Below are 14,026 nucleotides of genomic sequence, written 5' to 3' on the forward strand. Positions count from 1 at the left end.
ACTATATTATTGAAGAGGTTTTACTTTTATAGGTGCTGGGGGAAAAGATGAAGAATACAATTACTTGATGCCACTACTCATCTTCTTATTTAAATTACATTTACTTAAGAACAAACCCATGTAAAGATTTCTTTCTCATATAAGGGTTAAATATATGCTTGAGATGAGACTGAGAAAACCAAGCCAGTTAGTTGTGCAAAGGAGGACCTATACTCTGTTTTTTTTGGTGTTTATTTTTTATTTTGCTGTCATTTTAATGAGCATTTGCTCCTTACCTGGTTTATTTTGGATAGTCTAGGAGTTCTTTTCCTGGCTAAATTGTGTGACCATGGGAAAAGATGAAGTATTAAAACTTCTGTAGAACTTTAAAGTCCAGCACATGCTTTCTGTCTTTATTAATACCCTATATTTATTATAATATAAAATATATAATATTAATTATAATAATATATTTATTATGATATATATATAATATTATAAATGAAACAAACTAGACAAACTAGGTTATTCTGATTCTTTTTGTTGCTGCTGATTAAACAGGGAAACTTGAAAAACTTTAATTTCATTGCTATATTTTATTTTGTTCTTCTTGTTAGAATGAGGCTAAAGATCCATAAGGGCAGCTGACTTGAGCAGAGACTCTTCTGACCTACTTTGGTGAAGTAAGAGTTCTGGTAAATGCGTTTTTGGTCCCCTGCGTTTTGCGAGCAGAGACAGGACTGCCCAGAGCAGTGCCAGAGAACAAGATTGTTGATACATGTTGGCCTAAGCAGGAGTCACATGTGATGCTCTGTAGCACTTATGGTTGACAGAAATAAATGGGCCAGTTGGTTGAGTGGATTACTAATATATTTTCCTATCAAGATTGTTGCAGGGTAGTTCCAGTGCGTTGCATGGTACAGGAATTTGCTGATAAACTTCACCAGAGTATCAGCGATAGTGAAACAATATTTAATGTAATGTTGCCCCCCCAATGCAGCCTTGAAATCTAGTTAAAGAAAAATGTTTGAACTAACTGTAAGGCACATTTTGCATTTTGTGCATCATTTTAAGAATTGTTAAGGCAGTACTTTTTCAAAGGCAGCAATCACTATGGATGGTGTGCTGTTTAATCTTTCTTGGTTTTAAAATGCTTCTTAATTGCTTTTATTGGTTCTTGTTTTGTCTACTTGCATTTTCAAACTAAATCGGGAAACATAAAATAATCAACTATAAATGTTTTTCGTAGGTATTTTTGAGCTGACTTCTTTCTTCAAATACTGAGATTGGTAACATCATGGATATGTATGCCAGGACTCAGGGAAATCGTGTAAAACCAAGAATATCTGTGAAAAAGGTAATTATCTGCATTAAAATATATATATATTTGAGGGCTTTTTGATCTTTATTGCCACAGTCTAATAATGAACCAAGTGAACTGGTAGGTTTGATTGGGGCTTTTGGGGTGGTGGTTTGGTTTTGTTGGGTTTTTTTTAATGTGTTTTAAATTTGGTTACCTATCATTGCATGGAGGCAAAGAAACTGCCTTTGCTTTGTGCTTTGGCATATTTGGCGTAGTTGAACTAGGAAACAGAATAATATAAGAAAGAAGTGCATGTTTTTGCCTTTAGTGTTTGCCTTTTGTTTTAAGGTGATACGATGAAATCACGATGTATTTATTTACTAAAATTTTCCAACAAACTTGGAGTATAAATTATTTTGAGCACAGATTTTTCAAGTTTATATGTAATAATCGAAAACTTTTCTGTAAAGTCTGTGTTAGGACTTACTGTGATAGCTTTACCTTTAGATTTTGTTTTCTTGACTGGCTTATCCTTGTGTTTACATGAACTTCTAGGCAGTGCCTTGGTGAAAAATGACTTATGTCTAGTACTTACTATGTGTATATATATTTTTTACAGTATTTATTTACTTATTCTTTTAAATTTTATCACTTTAGCTTGGAGAACATAAATACTTTCCCTGAAATTTTCTTGCAACCTCTATAAGCACTTGCTCAAATGAAAGTTGCAATTTTTCCTGAAGGAACAAATTTATTTATCCGGTCATAATCATTGAATACAGATGAGTATTTTTCTAGGTCTTTCCTGTTTACTAATAAATTCTGTACTTACAAGTGTGTGCAGTGCTTAAGAAACTGAGCAAGAAAGTATCTTGTCACATGCAATTGCATTCTTCTATTCCATAAGCAGATTTTGTTGTTTTAAAGAAACCGTCTGTGGTGTAAGTCCTGTAGAAACTGTTTGAAGGCAAAGGTAAGCATTATGGGGCTGCCAGGCACATCATTTGTGCCAGGGCCTGATATGAAATTTTAACTGCCATATGTTAAGCAGTTTGTATTATAATTGCAGATGTTATTCTTTCACTTTAAGATACATGTTATAAAAACTTCTATGGGTTTATGAGAAATCTCCAGCTGAAACAGAGTTCTTAAACTACAGTCAAGTAATTTTGCATTCCTAACCTGAACATAAAGTGTATTTTAAAGGACTTTTCATTTTTTTTTCTCTTCAGTTTAAAAAACCAAAACAAACAAATCAGCACGCCCCTAGGTTTTCAGGCCTTTGGATTGCAGAAACATCTTTCTTATAACAACAGTGACCAGTGATTCCTCACTGATTCTAATGTTTGGCTAAAATATTAGCTCTGTGAATTGCTCTATTAATGCCATCAAGCCTTCTGGACTGCGTGGTTCTAGGGAACATGAATTTGACCCTTCTCAGGTGTCTCAAAATTATACACTTTCATACAGCCAGACTCCAATGTTTTGTTCTATAGGTGCCTCCTCTTGTTTCTTCCCTGAGGAGTGGCTACTTATAGTGTGGAACTTTAATTCTTTCTCACAGAGCCAGGCAGTAGGATGGTCAGAATCACACTATGTTTTATCTTCTGTTGATTCACAGTTCGTGGTCTGATTCAGGTCCACTTTGTAATACTGAACAGGAATTGTTGCAGTAGCTCTTAAAAGTTAGTGCATGGTTATGGTATGCACAATTTAAAGCCTACATTTACATTTTTACAAAAGGACTTTAGAATATTGAGTCCGTTTAAATCTTACAGCACATGAAATCAGAAAGAGCTGTTCTGTTACTTAACAGCAGAGTAGACATGACTTTCCAGCACTGGACTTAACTTCTCTGCTAATTGTGGCATCTTACAGGTTTGTGGGTTGTTTGAAGTGTTAGAGAGCAGTTGTTTAAAATAGTTCATGAGACTGATTAGTATAGAATTACCTCCAGTGTACTATGAAGGATCCATAAATAATGACTTCTTGATTTGCTGACCACATAGGGGACAATGCAAAACTTTGAATTGCTCATTTGAGCTAGAGGCATGAGAGGGATTTTCAGTGTTAGGTCTGTTTCACTGTGCACACATTTGAGGATATTTGTGGTTTTACCCTAGTACGAGTTATTAAGTTCAAAATCTGTGCTCACTATTGAAATAGACTTTCTTGCCAGACATGTGACTTCCAAATTTCTGTGAGGAAGGAGTATACACACCAAGCAAGGAGGGCTTTATAGATTGCCTGGGATTTTTTTCTCATATGTGGAGATATATTGGAATGAGTTGTACTGTTTATAAAACCAAATTACATTCTTTTCTTGAAGTTGACCTTTTGTCCTTACCTAAATGGAGCTAAAAGTCTCAGGGACTTGGTGGTTTTCAGTTTTTAATGTAGTTGGGTGTCTCCTAGACTGGGGTTGTGAGAGAATGTGCTTTCATTATCTGTTGGATAGGAGGATTTATCTGAAATTGAGTCCAGTCCTTTGCTCTTGCAAGCACAATTTCGATAAGGATATGAAAAAGGTATTAAATATAGTCTCACAATTAATGAGGGGAGATTAAAAAGAAACCCCAAACCTACTGTTGTTTTCAGGTATTTTGAACCATGCTGCTGTAATAGCTAAGAATCTTATGAATTGCAATCTGAAGCTATTCACAGCATATCTATACCTGTTTGCCCATGGATGTCAGCTTAAACAGTTTTTTCTTTCACTGATGTTCACCCTTGTGATGTTTTTATAGTTGGTGATCTGTCCTCGGTTAGCCTTTGTTTTTGGAAGCTGTGTAAACTAAGGTTTTAGTCTGCTTTTGTATGAAAGCTTCTGCATTCCAGTGATTATCCTTCGTAGTCCTACTTTCCGTGCTTGTTGTGAGTTAATCTGCTTTTTACATGTGGATGATATTGTATGTGCAATTACACCGAATGTCCTTCTCAGTGACTCTGATGATGTCAGTCTCTCCCTAAAGGATGCATATATTAGGGTCATGTTTGCTGTTTTCAGTGCTGTATCGTACTGACCATTAAGTACTATACTATGATCAAGGAGTCACCTCAGGTCTCTTATTTCCCAGCTTGTGAATTTGCAATTCTATTTTAAGGCTTGCTTTTAGTTTCTAAGGATGTAACTTTGTACTTAATACGGTTGCATTTTAAATATTCTTATGTTGAACATGTTCTTCCCGTGTGATATGCTATTCTTCCTCTTAACTGATGACACCTACTTACTTTGAATTATCAGATTTAATCTACATATTTACTTTTTTCTCTCCCATTACATTTATTAATTATGATGGTGCTTGACTTCAGTCTCACAATAAATTTTGTGGAAGTTGGTTATTGACCTATGTCTACTATATCCTCAAAAAAATCCTTTTGCTGACTCCATTCAGGCAAATTCTTCTTTTCCAGAAACAGCTCTTTTAGTAAACTCTTTTTCTGGTTTTGTTAACTCCTCATATATTTCAGTGTAAACAATCTATAGAATCACAGAATGTTAGGGATTGGAAGGTACCTCAAAAGATCATCTAGTCCAATTCCCCTGCCGGAGCAGGAACACCCAGATGGGGTTACACAGGAAGGCGTCCAGGCGGGTTTTGAATGTCTCCAGAGAAGGAGAATCCACAACCTCCCTGGGCAGCCTGTTCCAGTGCTCTGTCACCCTCACTGTGAAGAAGTTTCTTCTCAAATTTAAGTGGAACCTCTTGTGTTCCAGCTTGAACCCATTACCCCTTGTCTTACTCTTGGTTGTTGCTAAGAAGAGCCTGGCTCCATCCTCGTGACACTCACCCTTTACATATTTATAAACATTAATGAGGTCACCCCTCAGTCTCCTCTGCTCCAAGCTAAAGAGACCCAGCTCCCTCAGCCTTTCCTCATAAGGGAGATGCTCCACTCCCTTAATCATCTTTGTTGCCCTAAGTCTAAACAGATGAGATCTTTTCCCTATGTATATATTGTGCCAGTTAATTTTTTTGTTCTTTCCGTGTTTATTCTTTTCCATATTCATTAATATAATCTTAAAAACATGCATCACTTCCTTACTCCTTTTTAAAATGTGGTTATTTTATCTCTTCAATTACATAGTGCCACCATCAGTGTGCTCCCAGACCTACATATAGTCTTGTGTGCTGGTTCTTCCAGACCTGAAGGAGATTTTTTCCAGTTGTTGCATCTTTATTCTCCTACTTCAACTTTGTATTCTCCAAAATCTTGAATTTTCTTTCACCTTAACTATAGTAGCTGCTAATACCATACTCCTCTACTAGTTATCCATCCAGGTTTTTATTTCAGGATGTTAAACTAGGGAAAAATACATGCTTATAAATGAAGTATATGTAGTAGTTTGTAGCCTTAGAAAAGCTAACTACTAGACAATAATGATAAGCCCTTCTCAAACTGGGTCACTGTTGGTCTGCAGAAAATTAGCAGGTTACATTGTGTAACTTTTTAAAAAATTACTATTTTGAGTGCTGTGACTGAAGTTATTGTAGAAGCTGAAAATGAGACATTTCAACAGGTGCACTTGACTTCAGAAATTACTTTTGTATGAGGTGAATGGGGGAATTACTGCGAGAGTCTTTGAGCAATATTAGTATTGCTGCCACCTGTAAATCTGGTTGATACAGAGATTCAAAGAGAAAGGCAGTGTTAGCATACTTCAGAAAGTACAAAGATGTATTGCTAAAGTGGGGAAGTAAATAGCAACTGAACATATGGGGACAAAGGGATAGATGAGAGTAGAAATTAAATGAACAGTTCATTAATTTTTTTCATATGACCCAATAATTGCTTTAAATGCATTTTAAAATAGTTCAGATGTTACTTTTCCATAAAAATGACTGTTTTGACTGCTTTAAAGTCACTTGGCCTTGGCCGTCTGGGTGGCAGTCTGAGCCTTGTTTGCTAACATTCTGAAATACATTTTGGTAATTTCAAGGATTGTGAAGTGAAGTTTATATTTTGCTTTTATCCATTCTAGGAACGCTTTCCTAATGAGCACAGTATGATGACACTGGCCATGCTGTAATAATCTGGCTTCCCATGTAGTAGTGCTTGATACCATTTTTTTCTACAGGGGGAAAAAAAAAATTATTGAGGTTTAACTGTGATATGTAGGATCAGTTTTTACCATAAAGGGATTGTTTTTGCTGTGGGAGTATCATAAATGCAAAACATTCTCTTACTAAGTTTGGCTGTCTAGCACTTCTGCTATTGTTTAAGAAGCTATGCAAATTTGAAATAACTTGTCATAAGTTGGTCACACGGATTTTTCACTTCATTTTTAACAGGGCAGTCGTGTAGAGAATAAATAACTGGAGTAACAATTTATAACCATATCATGATCTTATTTTTCTTTTTAACCTTGCCACTTGCTAGAGAAGATGACAAAAAAAAAAAGGCTGCTAACTTCCTAAAACAATTGAGATGATGTTTTTTTTACAAGCTGAGCAAAACAGTTTTTGTTGTTCTGTCGTCTTATATTTGACTTCAGATACCAGTGATGATAATTCTTTTGTTTTGTTGCACTTTATTACACTGGGAGAAAGTCTTAGATTCTTAAGCCTTTTTAGCCATCTATGGGTGCTTGTGTGTCACCGTAAGTGTAAATATAAGAAATCTTACAAGAAGTATTTACATGGAATTAAGTTACAGTCGTTTCGTAGTCTTCAAGGAATTGGAAAGGAGAATGTGTGTGGATTTTCTTGGGTGGGTTGGTTTGTTTGTTTGTTTTCTTCCTCTCTGAGTTTTGAAGCCACCTCCATTACTTTTCTTGGCTAAATTTACTCTTCATCCCTTTTAAGGAAAGAAAAATGGAAAAGTTCTGTATGCAGGCTTTGATGCAAGGAATAGATGGGGCTTGGATTTATCTGTTTCTTTTTTCCAAATCTGCATGTTCTCACTTTTTTTTTCCTAATACAGAATGGTCAGCTTCCTTTGGAATTAAAGTATTGCTTGAAGAAGACAATTTATGTGTTTCAGTTCCGTGTCCTGAAGTAAATTTAAACTTCAGACTTGGTCATTTATATACGAATTAGTTGGAAATAGTACTTAAAGTAGGGAAACCTATGTGAGGCAGGAGATAGATGCATGAACCGTGTATACAAAACTGAAAATGCATCTTTTTTGTCTTATATTTTTTACTCGTTGTTTTTCAGAGTTTCGGTGAAGGTGTACTGCACTCTATGAAGTCACTGCTACACAGCAGAAAAGAATTATGCAATGTATCAGCAGAGGAATGTCTAAATCGGGAAGAACAAGATAATCTTATTGAGGTTTGGCATAACAGGACCATTTTTATATATTTTACGGCTATGAAAATATTATTTACCTTGAAGGAGTATGGGAAGTTGCAGGACAGTAAATGGGAACAATGCTGCAAGTTACTGGCCATGAAATCTGTACCCCCTATTGTCTTTCTTGAATTCAGTTACTATAGTCTTGAAAAGGGCTGTGACATTTCAAGATTATATTTCTCTGCTTTGTAGGATTTGTGAAATCAAAAAAAGCAAAATTTGTAGATACATGATTTTGTAAGAAGTGTATAACTGGGTGTACTGGATTTGTGAGCACTCCTGTGATCCAGGTTGAGTGGATGATATCTAAACAAGTAGCAGAACATTTTGAGTCAGGTCTGAAGATAAAAGGTAAAGTGATTGCTCTTGTTTGCCCTGTGCTCAGCATTAAAAGCTGAAGCCTCAACATTGCAAATCTGGACTTCTTTTACATTAATACAGATGTGCCAAAAGCTGGGCAAGGTCTGAGAAGTAGACCTGGACAGAATGCAGGACTGTCTAAGTAAATCTAGGCAAGCTGTTAGGGCGAATGGCTAAAGCTGTTAGAGTTACAAAACTAACAGCAGCTTCTCCAAAGGGAAAAGAAAAACGTAAGAGGCAGTGTGTACCATGTATCTCATATTAAGTGTTTTTGAAGACTACTAAGTGGTAGTTGACAGTCCTGACAAGGAGCTTAGAGAAGGAGACGGTGACCTGAGCTGAGAGAAGGGGAAATGAAGCAAAAAAGACTCAGGAAGTGATTAGAGAAGACTGATAATTGGGTAAGGAGTAGCAGGAGGAAGGGAAGAAGCAAATTGTGTGCCCAGCAGAAATGACCTATGATTGCCTAGATATCACTGTGGGTTTTGGGACTGGCTGGATGTTGAGGTTGTGACTGTATGAAACATTTGGGGAGCAGGCAAGAAGCTGAATTTGTGAAAGATTAAGAGCTGTGGCAGATTAGAGGTAAGGAAGAAGAGTTAAGCAGTGGAGGAATGGGCAAAAATTTGTCTGCGTCTGTTCAGATGGACTATGCTCTAGAATCTACAAAACCCTTCAAACTCTGCCCTCCTCCCCCCTTTTTTTTCTCTTGTAGCAAATACCTGGCAAATAGCTGGCAATGTGTTTTATATGCCTGTAATGATGGTCCCTATGGAGAAGGATAGCTGACTATATTTAGTTACCTTATTAGCTCAAGCAATCAAGGGCCCTATGGTTGAAATGTAAGAAGGTCAATATCCTGCCACGGAACAGCTTTTTTTCTTATAAAAATATAGAGAATGACAGCTGTATGCAGACTAACACTAGAAGAACGTTATTAGGACTGCAAAGGTAGGTAATTACTCAGACTTGCAAAAAACAGAATTTAGTTTTCCTATATCTTTTAAATTAATTTCCTCTTTACCCATGGGTTATGAAAACCTTCAAATACAGTATCTCATACACTATTTTTAGTTTAAAGAAAAAGCTTGTGTTACCGACTGTTGGCCTTTCTGTCTCCCTGGCCTACTTCCCAACAACTTTCGTACTGATGTACTAATTTCAGGCATGTTTGCGGTCTGTGAAAAGGTGATTATTTTTCTGTGAAGACTGGAGTTTGGGCACAAAAAAGAAATCCAAATTGGTGTTGTCGTTGAGGCAAAAATAGGCAGAGTTGGCAGTGGTGTGGTCTCTTTGACAGTGGTCTGCTGACCCATCAATACAAGTATGGAATAGTTGGCCTTCGTATGTGTGAAGCTATAACTCCTGCCCTGTCTTACACAATGAGTTATCCTATGGGAGAAGGAGAGGGTTGGAATCATTATCTTGAGGAGGAGGAAGGGACACGTTAGAAGACAAAAGAGCAAACATCCATGGGAAAAAAAAAAAACAAACCACAAAACCACACTACCAAAATCCACGACAGCAACCAACCCTAAAGCCTCCCAGAATGTTCTTCAGATAACTTGAGCTTTTTTCCAAGTTCTTTAAATTGTTTGGTATTTCGCCTCTTCTGTGGAGGAATTAAGTTCATATTGTAGGTACTGTACAGATAAAAAGATGTAGAACTTGAAAGGTGTCTTGCAAATATTGTACAGATAAAAGATTCAGGAGTTGAAGAAAAGATGTAGGAGTTGAAGGGTACGTTGCTCAAACAAGATTGTTTCATAGTTAGCACAGTGAATACAGTGCTGGAGACCTGTAATTTGTCTGAAACTATTCGGAATGCTACTGTGCAGCATTGTTTCATTTATAATTTTTCCATAACTGAAATAAGGATAAGTGCATGTAAACAGGAAGATCTTTTCTGAGTGCATACTAGCTTCCCAGCATGAGACCTCCTGAAATAAACAAGTCAGCATTTTTAATATTTTAATATGATTTAATTTTAAAATAAAGTTTGGAGTTTTTCTCTGGTCACACATTGAAAGAATATATTCAAAACTCAAATACAGTTCAAACCAGAAATTTTTTTCAGCCATTTTGTATTCTAGATTTATCCCTGTCATATAGTCCATGTATGCACAAGTAGATAGCTGAACTAGTCAATAATAAGTGATTATAAACATAGTGATGTTCTTTACTATTTTTAAACTTGAGAACTGACTGACTACCTTACAGTAAGAGGGAGTAGCTGCTACAAATTTAGTGTGGGCTGTGACTTTAATACATAAAATTCAATATATTGTATAGTGTTCTGAAATAATTGAATCCAAGCCATATCAAACTTAAGACCAAACGTCCGTGGAAGTATTTAATCTTTGTGCATTATTCCATATCTACAAAATAGAAGCAGAATTTATTTTCTTACAACCTTGTTTGAAAATAAATGCTTTGAGATTTTTTTTTTGAGCATGCAGATACATTTCTTATTTGTTATTAGGGAGATACTAAATACTATACTATACTAAATGACATTTGAAACAAAGTTTGAGTAGTGGATGTAAAATAGGTCTGACACTGAGGAATGAAGGTAAGACAATATACTGACTCCCTTTGGTCTGTTTGTGTTGAACAATACAAGACAGCTGTGGACAGAAGAGAGGGAGAATATGTAATAAAATCTGTCCTGTCCACAAGCACAGAAACGTGAGGTAAAGCTGACGTTTCTGGCATATTCCAGGTTCCTGAGCCTGACAGCCTGACAACATGATAACATGTGGCTTAAGTAATCTGTTGTGGTCTTGCCTTAGGCTAATCAATTTACATGGTAAATTGTATAATGTGTTGGCATTATGCACTCTTCAGTATATCCAAATGCATTACAATTAGTTAACGTGGACAGATTTCAGACTGGAACTGTCTTATATGTATCTAGCTTGAAGCAAGGACAGGTGAACACCGATGTGCTACTGTTGGTGCAAGCTATGCTAACCTAAGGTGTGGTTTTCATGGCAGTAGAATGAAGCTTTATGGTAAAGCTTGCTGAATTTTTAACTCAAGTATCTGCAGAAAACAAAAAGGGTTTTCTGTACTTCACTATGTTCATGTATTTATTTTACAGGTTACATTTATAGGTTTTGCTGAAGAGATGAGTACTGCTCCTTTGCAGGTATGTATGTATGTATCTCTATTGGAAAATGTTCTTTAGCACTGGTGATTTCTTCTAAGTAGTACATAAGTTTTTTTTAGATGGAGGAATTCTGGTGTTTGAGAAATGAAATATGTGTACCTTGAGCATTTAAAACCTCAAGTTTTTAGTATCACTGAAAGGCTGAAAAATAATTATTTTAGTATGACCATCAGTGTTTTATATATATTTAAAATACCACCTGAGCCAGTCTTTGTATTGGAGTGGTCTGCAATAACCTAAATTGGTAGGGGCAGGGAAATTTGTTTTGTGTGGGTTCTTTTTGGGGGGTTAGGTTTTTTGTTTGGTGGGGGTTTTTTGTTTGTTTTTAAATGTGTGTATAAGTATTTTCATTTGTAACCTTCTCTTTAGTAGAGTTATACTTATTAATACGGGGCAATTGTCATCTGCAAAGCTAAAACTTTAATCAGTTGACTGCTAGCTGTGAATTGCTGGTGTGGGACCAGGAGTTCGTATTATGTTTATGCCTCAAGATGCTATTCTGGAGAATTAGATGAGGAAACGTTATTTTAAAAGGGGAAGTGTAGCAAAATAGTGGGGTTGTGCCATGGCATTTTAAGAAGTATTTAATCTTCGCATGCAACTTACACGTGTTTACAGTGCAACTCCACATCTCTAGTCTGTCTAGATCTTGGTAGACAGAATTACTGTAGTAGTTTTCTTATGTTTAAAAATGAAAACCAGAAACTCTCAATCCATTTGTGTTCAAAGTTGTATCAATGTTGCTAATTAATCAAATGATTATAGTGCTAGACGTTATTTCAAGTATGGGTAAGAACTGTTTGATTGTCTAGAGTTAGATGACATTTAGAAAAAGTTGGGTTGGATCATGTTTACGGGGACTTGCTTTGTACCATATGAATCAGTAGTGTTTAGATTGTTTAAAAAAAATCATAAATCTTTCATAGGCCTTTTCTATATTAGGAAAATCCAAAAGCTTTCCAAGAGTATGCTTAAAGAAGTGCCTTGTCCCTGATTGTGTAAGAGTGAGCTAAAACACTAAGAGCATGCAGAGATCCATTAAAAAACATTGTTTGCTAAGTTCAGTCTTTGTAGTTGTGTACCTTGTAGGATGTGCAGCTGTGTTTCAGTGCTTACAAGATTCACCTTTGTGACTTTTAAGCCCCTTCGGGCCCCTGAGAAACTGTGGAATTTCATCTTTTGCCAGAACAGTGAGCTGGAGATGAGCGTGGACTGAATTAAAGCTTGTTTACACAAGCTTTACACCATAGTTGAAGAGAATAAGTGGGGAATGGGGCAAGAAATATGAGAGGAAAAGAGAAGCTTTATCAAATTTAGCAGCTGTTAGTATTTAGGGGGCATATAAGATCACAACCGTTACCATTTACTTCTTATTTTTCCCCTTTGTATTCTCAATGTGTTTGTATATTTAAATCAGGAGTTGGCAGCTGTTTCTGTAGAGCTCCCAGATATTCTGAAATCGCTCCAGTTGTTCAAACTGAAAGAAAATGAGGTGTTATTTCTAAAAGATGTAAAGAAAACCTTGGCAAAACCTTACGTCATGAAACAGCAGGTAAACATTTTGTGTCATCTTGCATGTGTTAATTACAGAAGCATTATATTTGGCCTCATAAAGAGTTTAGTCATACCACACCTCGTCTTGCGTGTGGTTTTGGGCCATCTTAGCCACGGTAGTATTAATGTTATGTTTCAGTGGTTTCTTTAAAGTGAATGTTAGAAAAATCTCAAAATAAACTTGGTGCTTTAAAGTGCTGCATTATTAATGGAAAATATTCAACAAATATTTAATTATGGTGTTGATCTCATGCTTCTGCTAGACTATAGTCCTTTTCAATGCCAATTTGGGAAGAAGACAAAACTTGTCAAGTTACCTAGCTCTGCTCAAATTTACCTATAGCTTTCATCCTCTGCAGACTTTTCTTCTTGAAGCAGAGGTGCCAAAAATCATGAGAATGTCAGATGTTCATAAAACTCAGTGGGCTCTTTTCTTATTAAAAAATTATTTATGGTTATGTTAATTTCCATTATTTTTATTTCCAATATTGTTACATTATGTTGTTGTTGTTAATTATATTATTTCCAATTATAAGAGTTGTTAAAGCAAACTTCTTAAAGCCAGATTGACTAATCATGCATGTGAAATCTAATTATGTGGCATATAAGGTAATAAATACCTTGAAGAAATGAGTAACCTATAAACTGAAATACCATTCAGCATAAACCTACTTTGAAATACTGTCTTCCTCTACAGGTTTTTAATGTACATTTTTTAGTAGATTCTTGAGTACATATTGTCGGGGTTCTATTACACAACCTTTTTCGTTTGTTTTGCTGCAATGATTTATTCAGAATGGAGAAGTTAAGAAAATGAGTGATTCTAACTATCACTCTACACAGACTGTTCCATTCATTTTCTTATCTTTAAAATATTTGCAAATTGTTTACTGTTCATAAAAATGCATTGAAGGAATCCCTTGTTACTCCTGACAGTTGAAATCATTCCAAGGTTGTTACGTTTGTTTTCTTGTTGCTCTCTTTTTCAAGAATCAACTTCCTGAAGTGTTCTGTGTGATGAGACTGTCTCCTTCATTCCCAAGGCTCAAAGTTGATTATATATTTACCTTGCTGAGCAAGTATACCACAGGCATAAGGTATGCAGTGGAAATAAACTCATCACAAAAACATCAAATAGAGACATCTCATGGAGAAGATGATGACACCAATCAGTCAGTTTCTTCAATTGAGGATGATTTTGTCACTGCTTTTGAACACTTAGATGAAGATGAGCCCTCGAAGATACAAAGTGCTGGTAAGTTCTTGCATACCGTTGACTTGTAGAAATTGTTATTTGAAATGTATGCCGTGAGTATTTAATGAGAAAGTAAATGTTAATAAATAGTATTTTTTTTTACA

General features: G+C 35.8%; 1 protein-coding gene across 3 annotated transcripts in view; it reads left to right on the plus strand.

Annotated features, from left to right (window-relative positions):
- The window catches only part of AKAP11 (A-kinase anchoring protein 11), a 42,845-nt gene that overhangs the window by 4,197 nt on the left and 24,622 nt on the right, over positions 1–14,026 (plus strand). For all 3 annotated transcript variants that reach the window (XM_065649415.1, XM_065649424.1, XM_065649433.1), the window contains exons 2-6: positions 1,229–1,336; positions 7,444–7,560; positions 11,045–11,092; positions 12,531–12,665; positions 13,658–13,922. In XM_065649415.1, the coding sequence (XP_065505487.1) occupies positions 1,277–1,336; positions 7,444–7,560; positions 11,045–11,092; positions 12,531–12,665; positions 13,658–13,922 (625 nt within the window). In that variant the 5' untranslated portion in view covers positions 1,229–1,276. The remainder of the gene's footprint in view (positions 1–1,228; positions 1,337–7,443; positions 7,561–11,044; positions 11,093–12,530; positions 12,666–13,657; positions 13,923–14,026) is intronic.

Source organism: Caloenas nicobarica, chromosome 1, assembly GCF_036013445.1.
Source record: "Caloenas nicobarica isolate bCalNic1 chromosome 1, bCalNic1.hap1, whole genome shotgun sequence".
NCBI classification, from domain to species: Eukaryota; Metazoa; Chordata; class Aves; order Columbiformes; family Columbidae; genus Caloenas; species Caloenas nicobarica.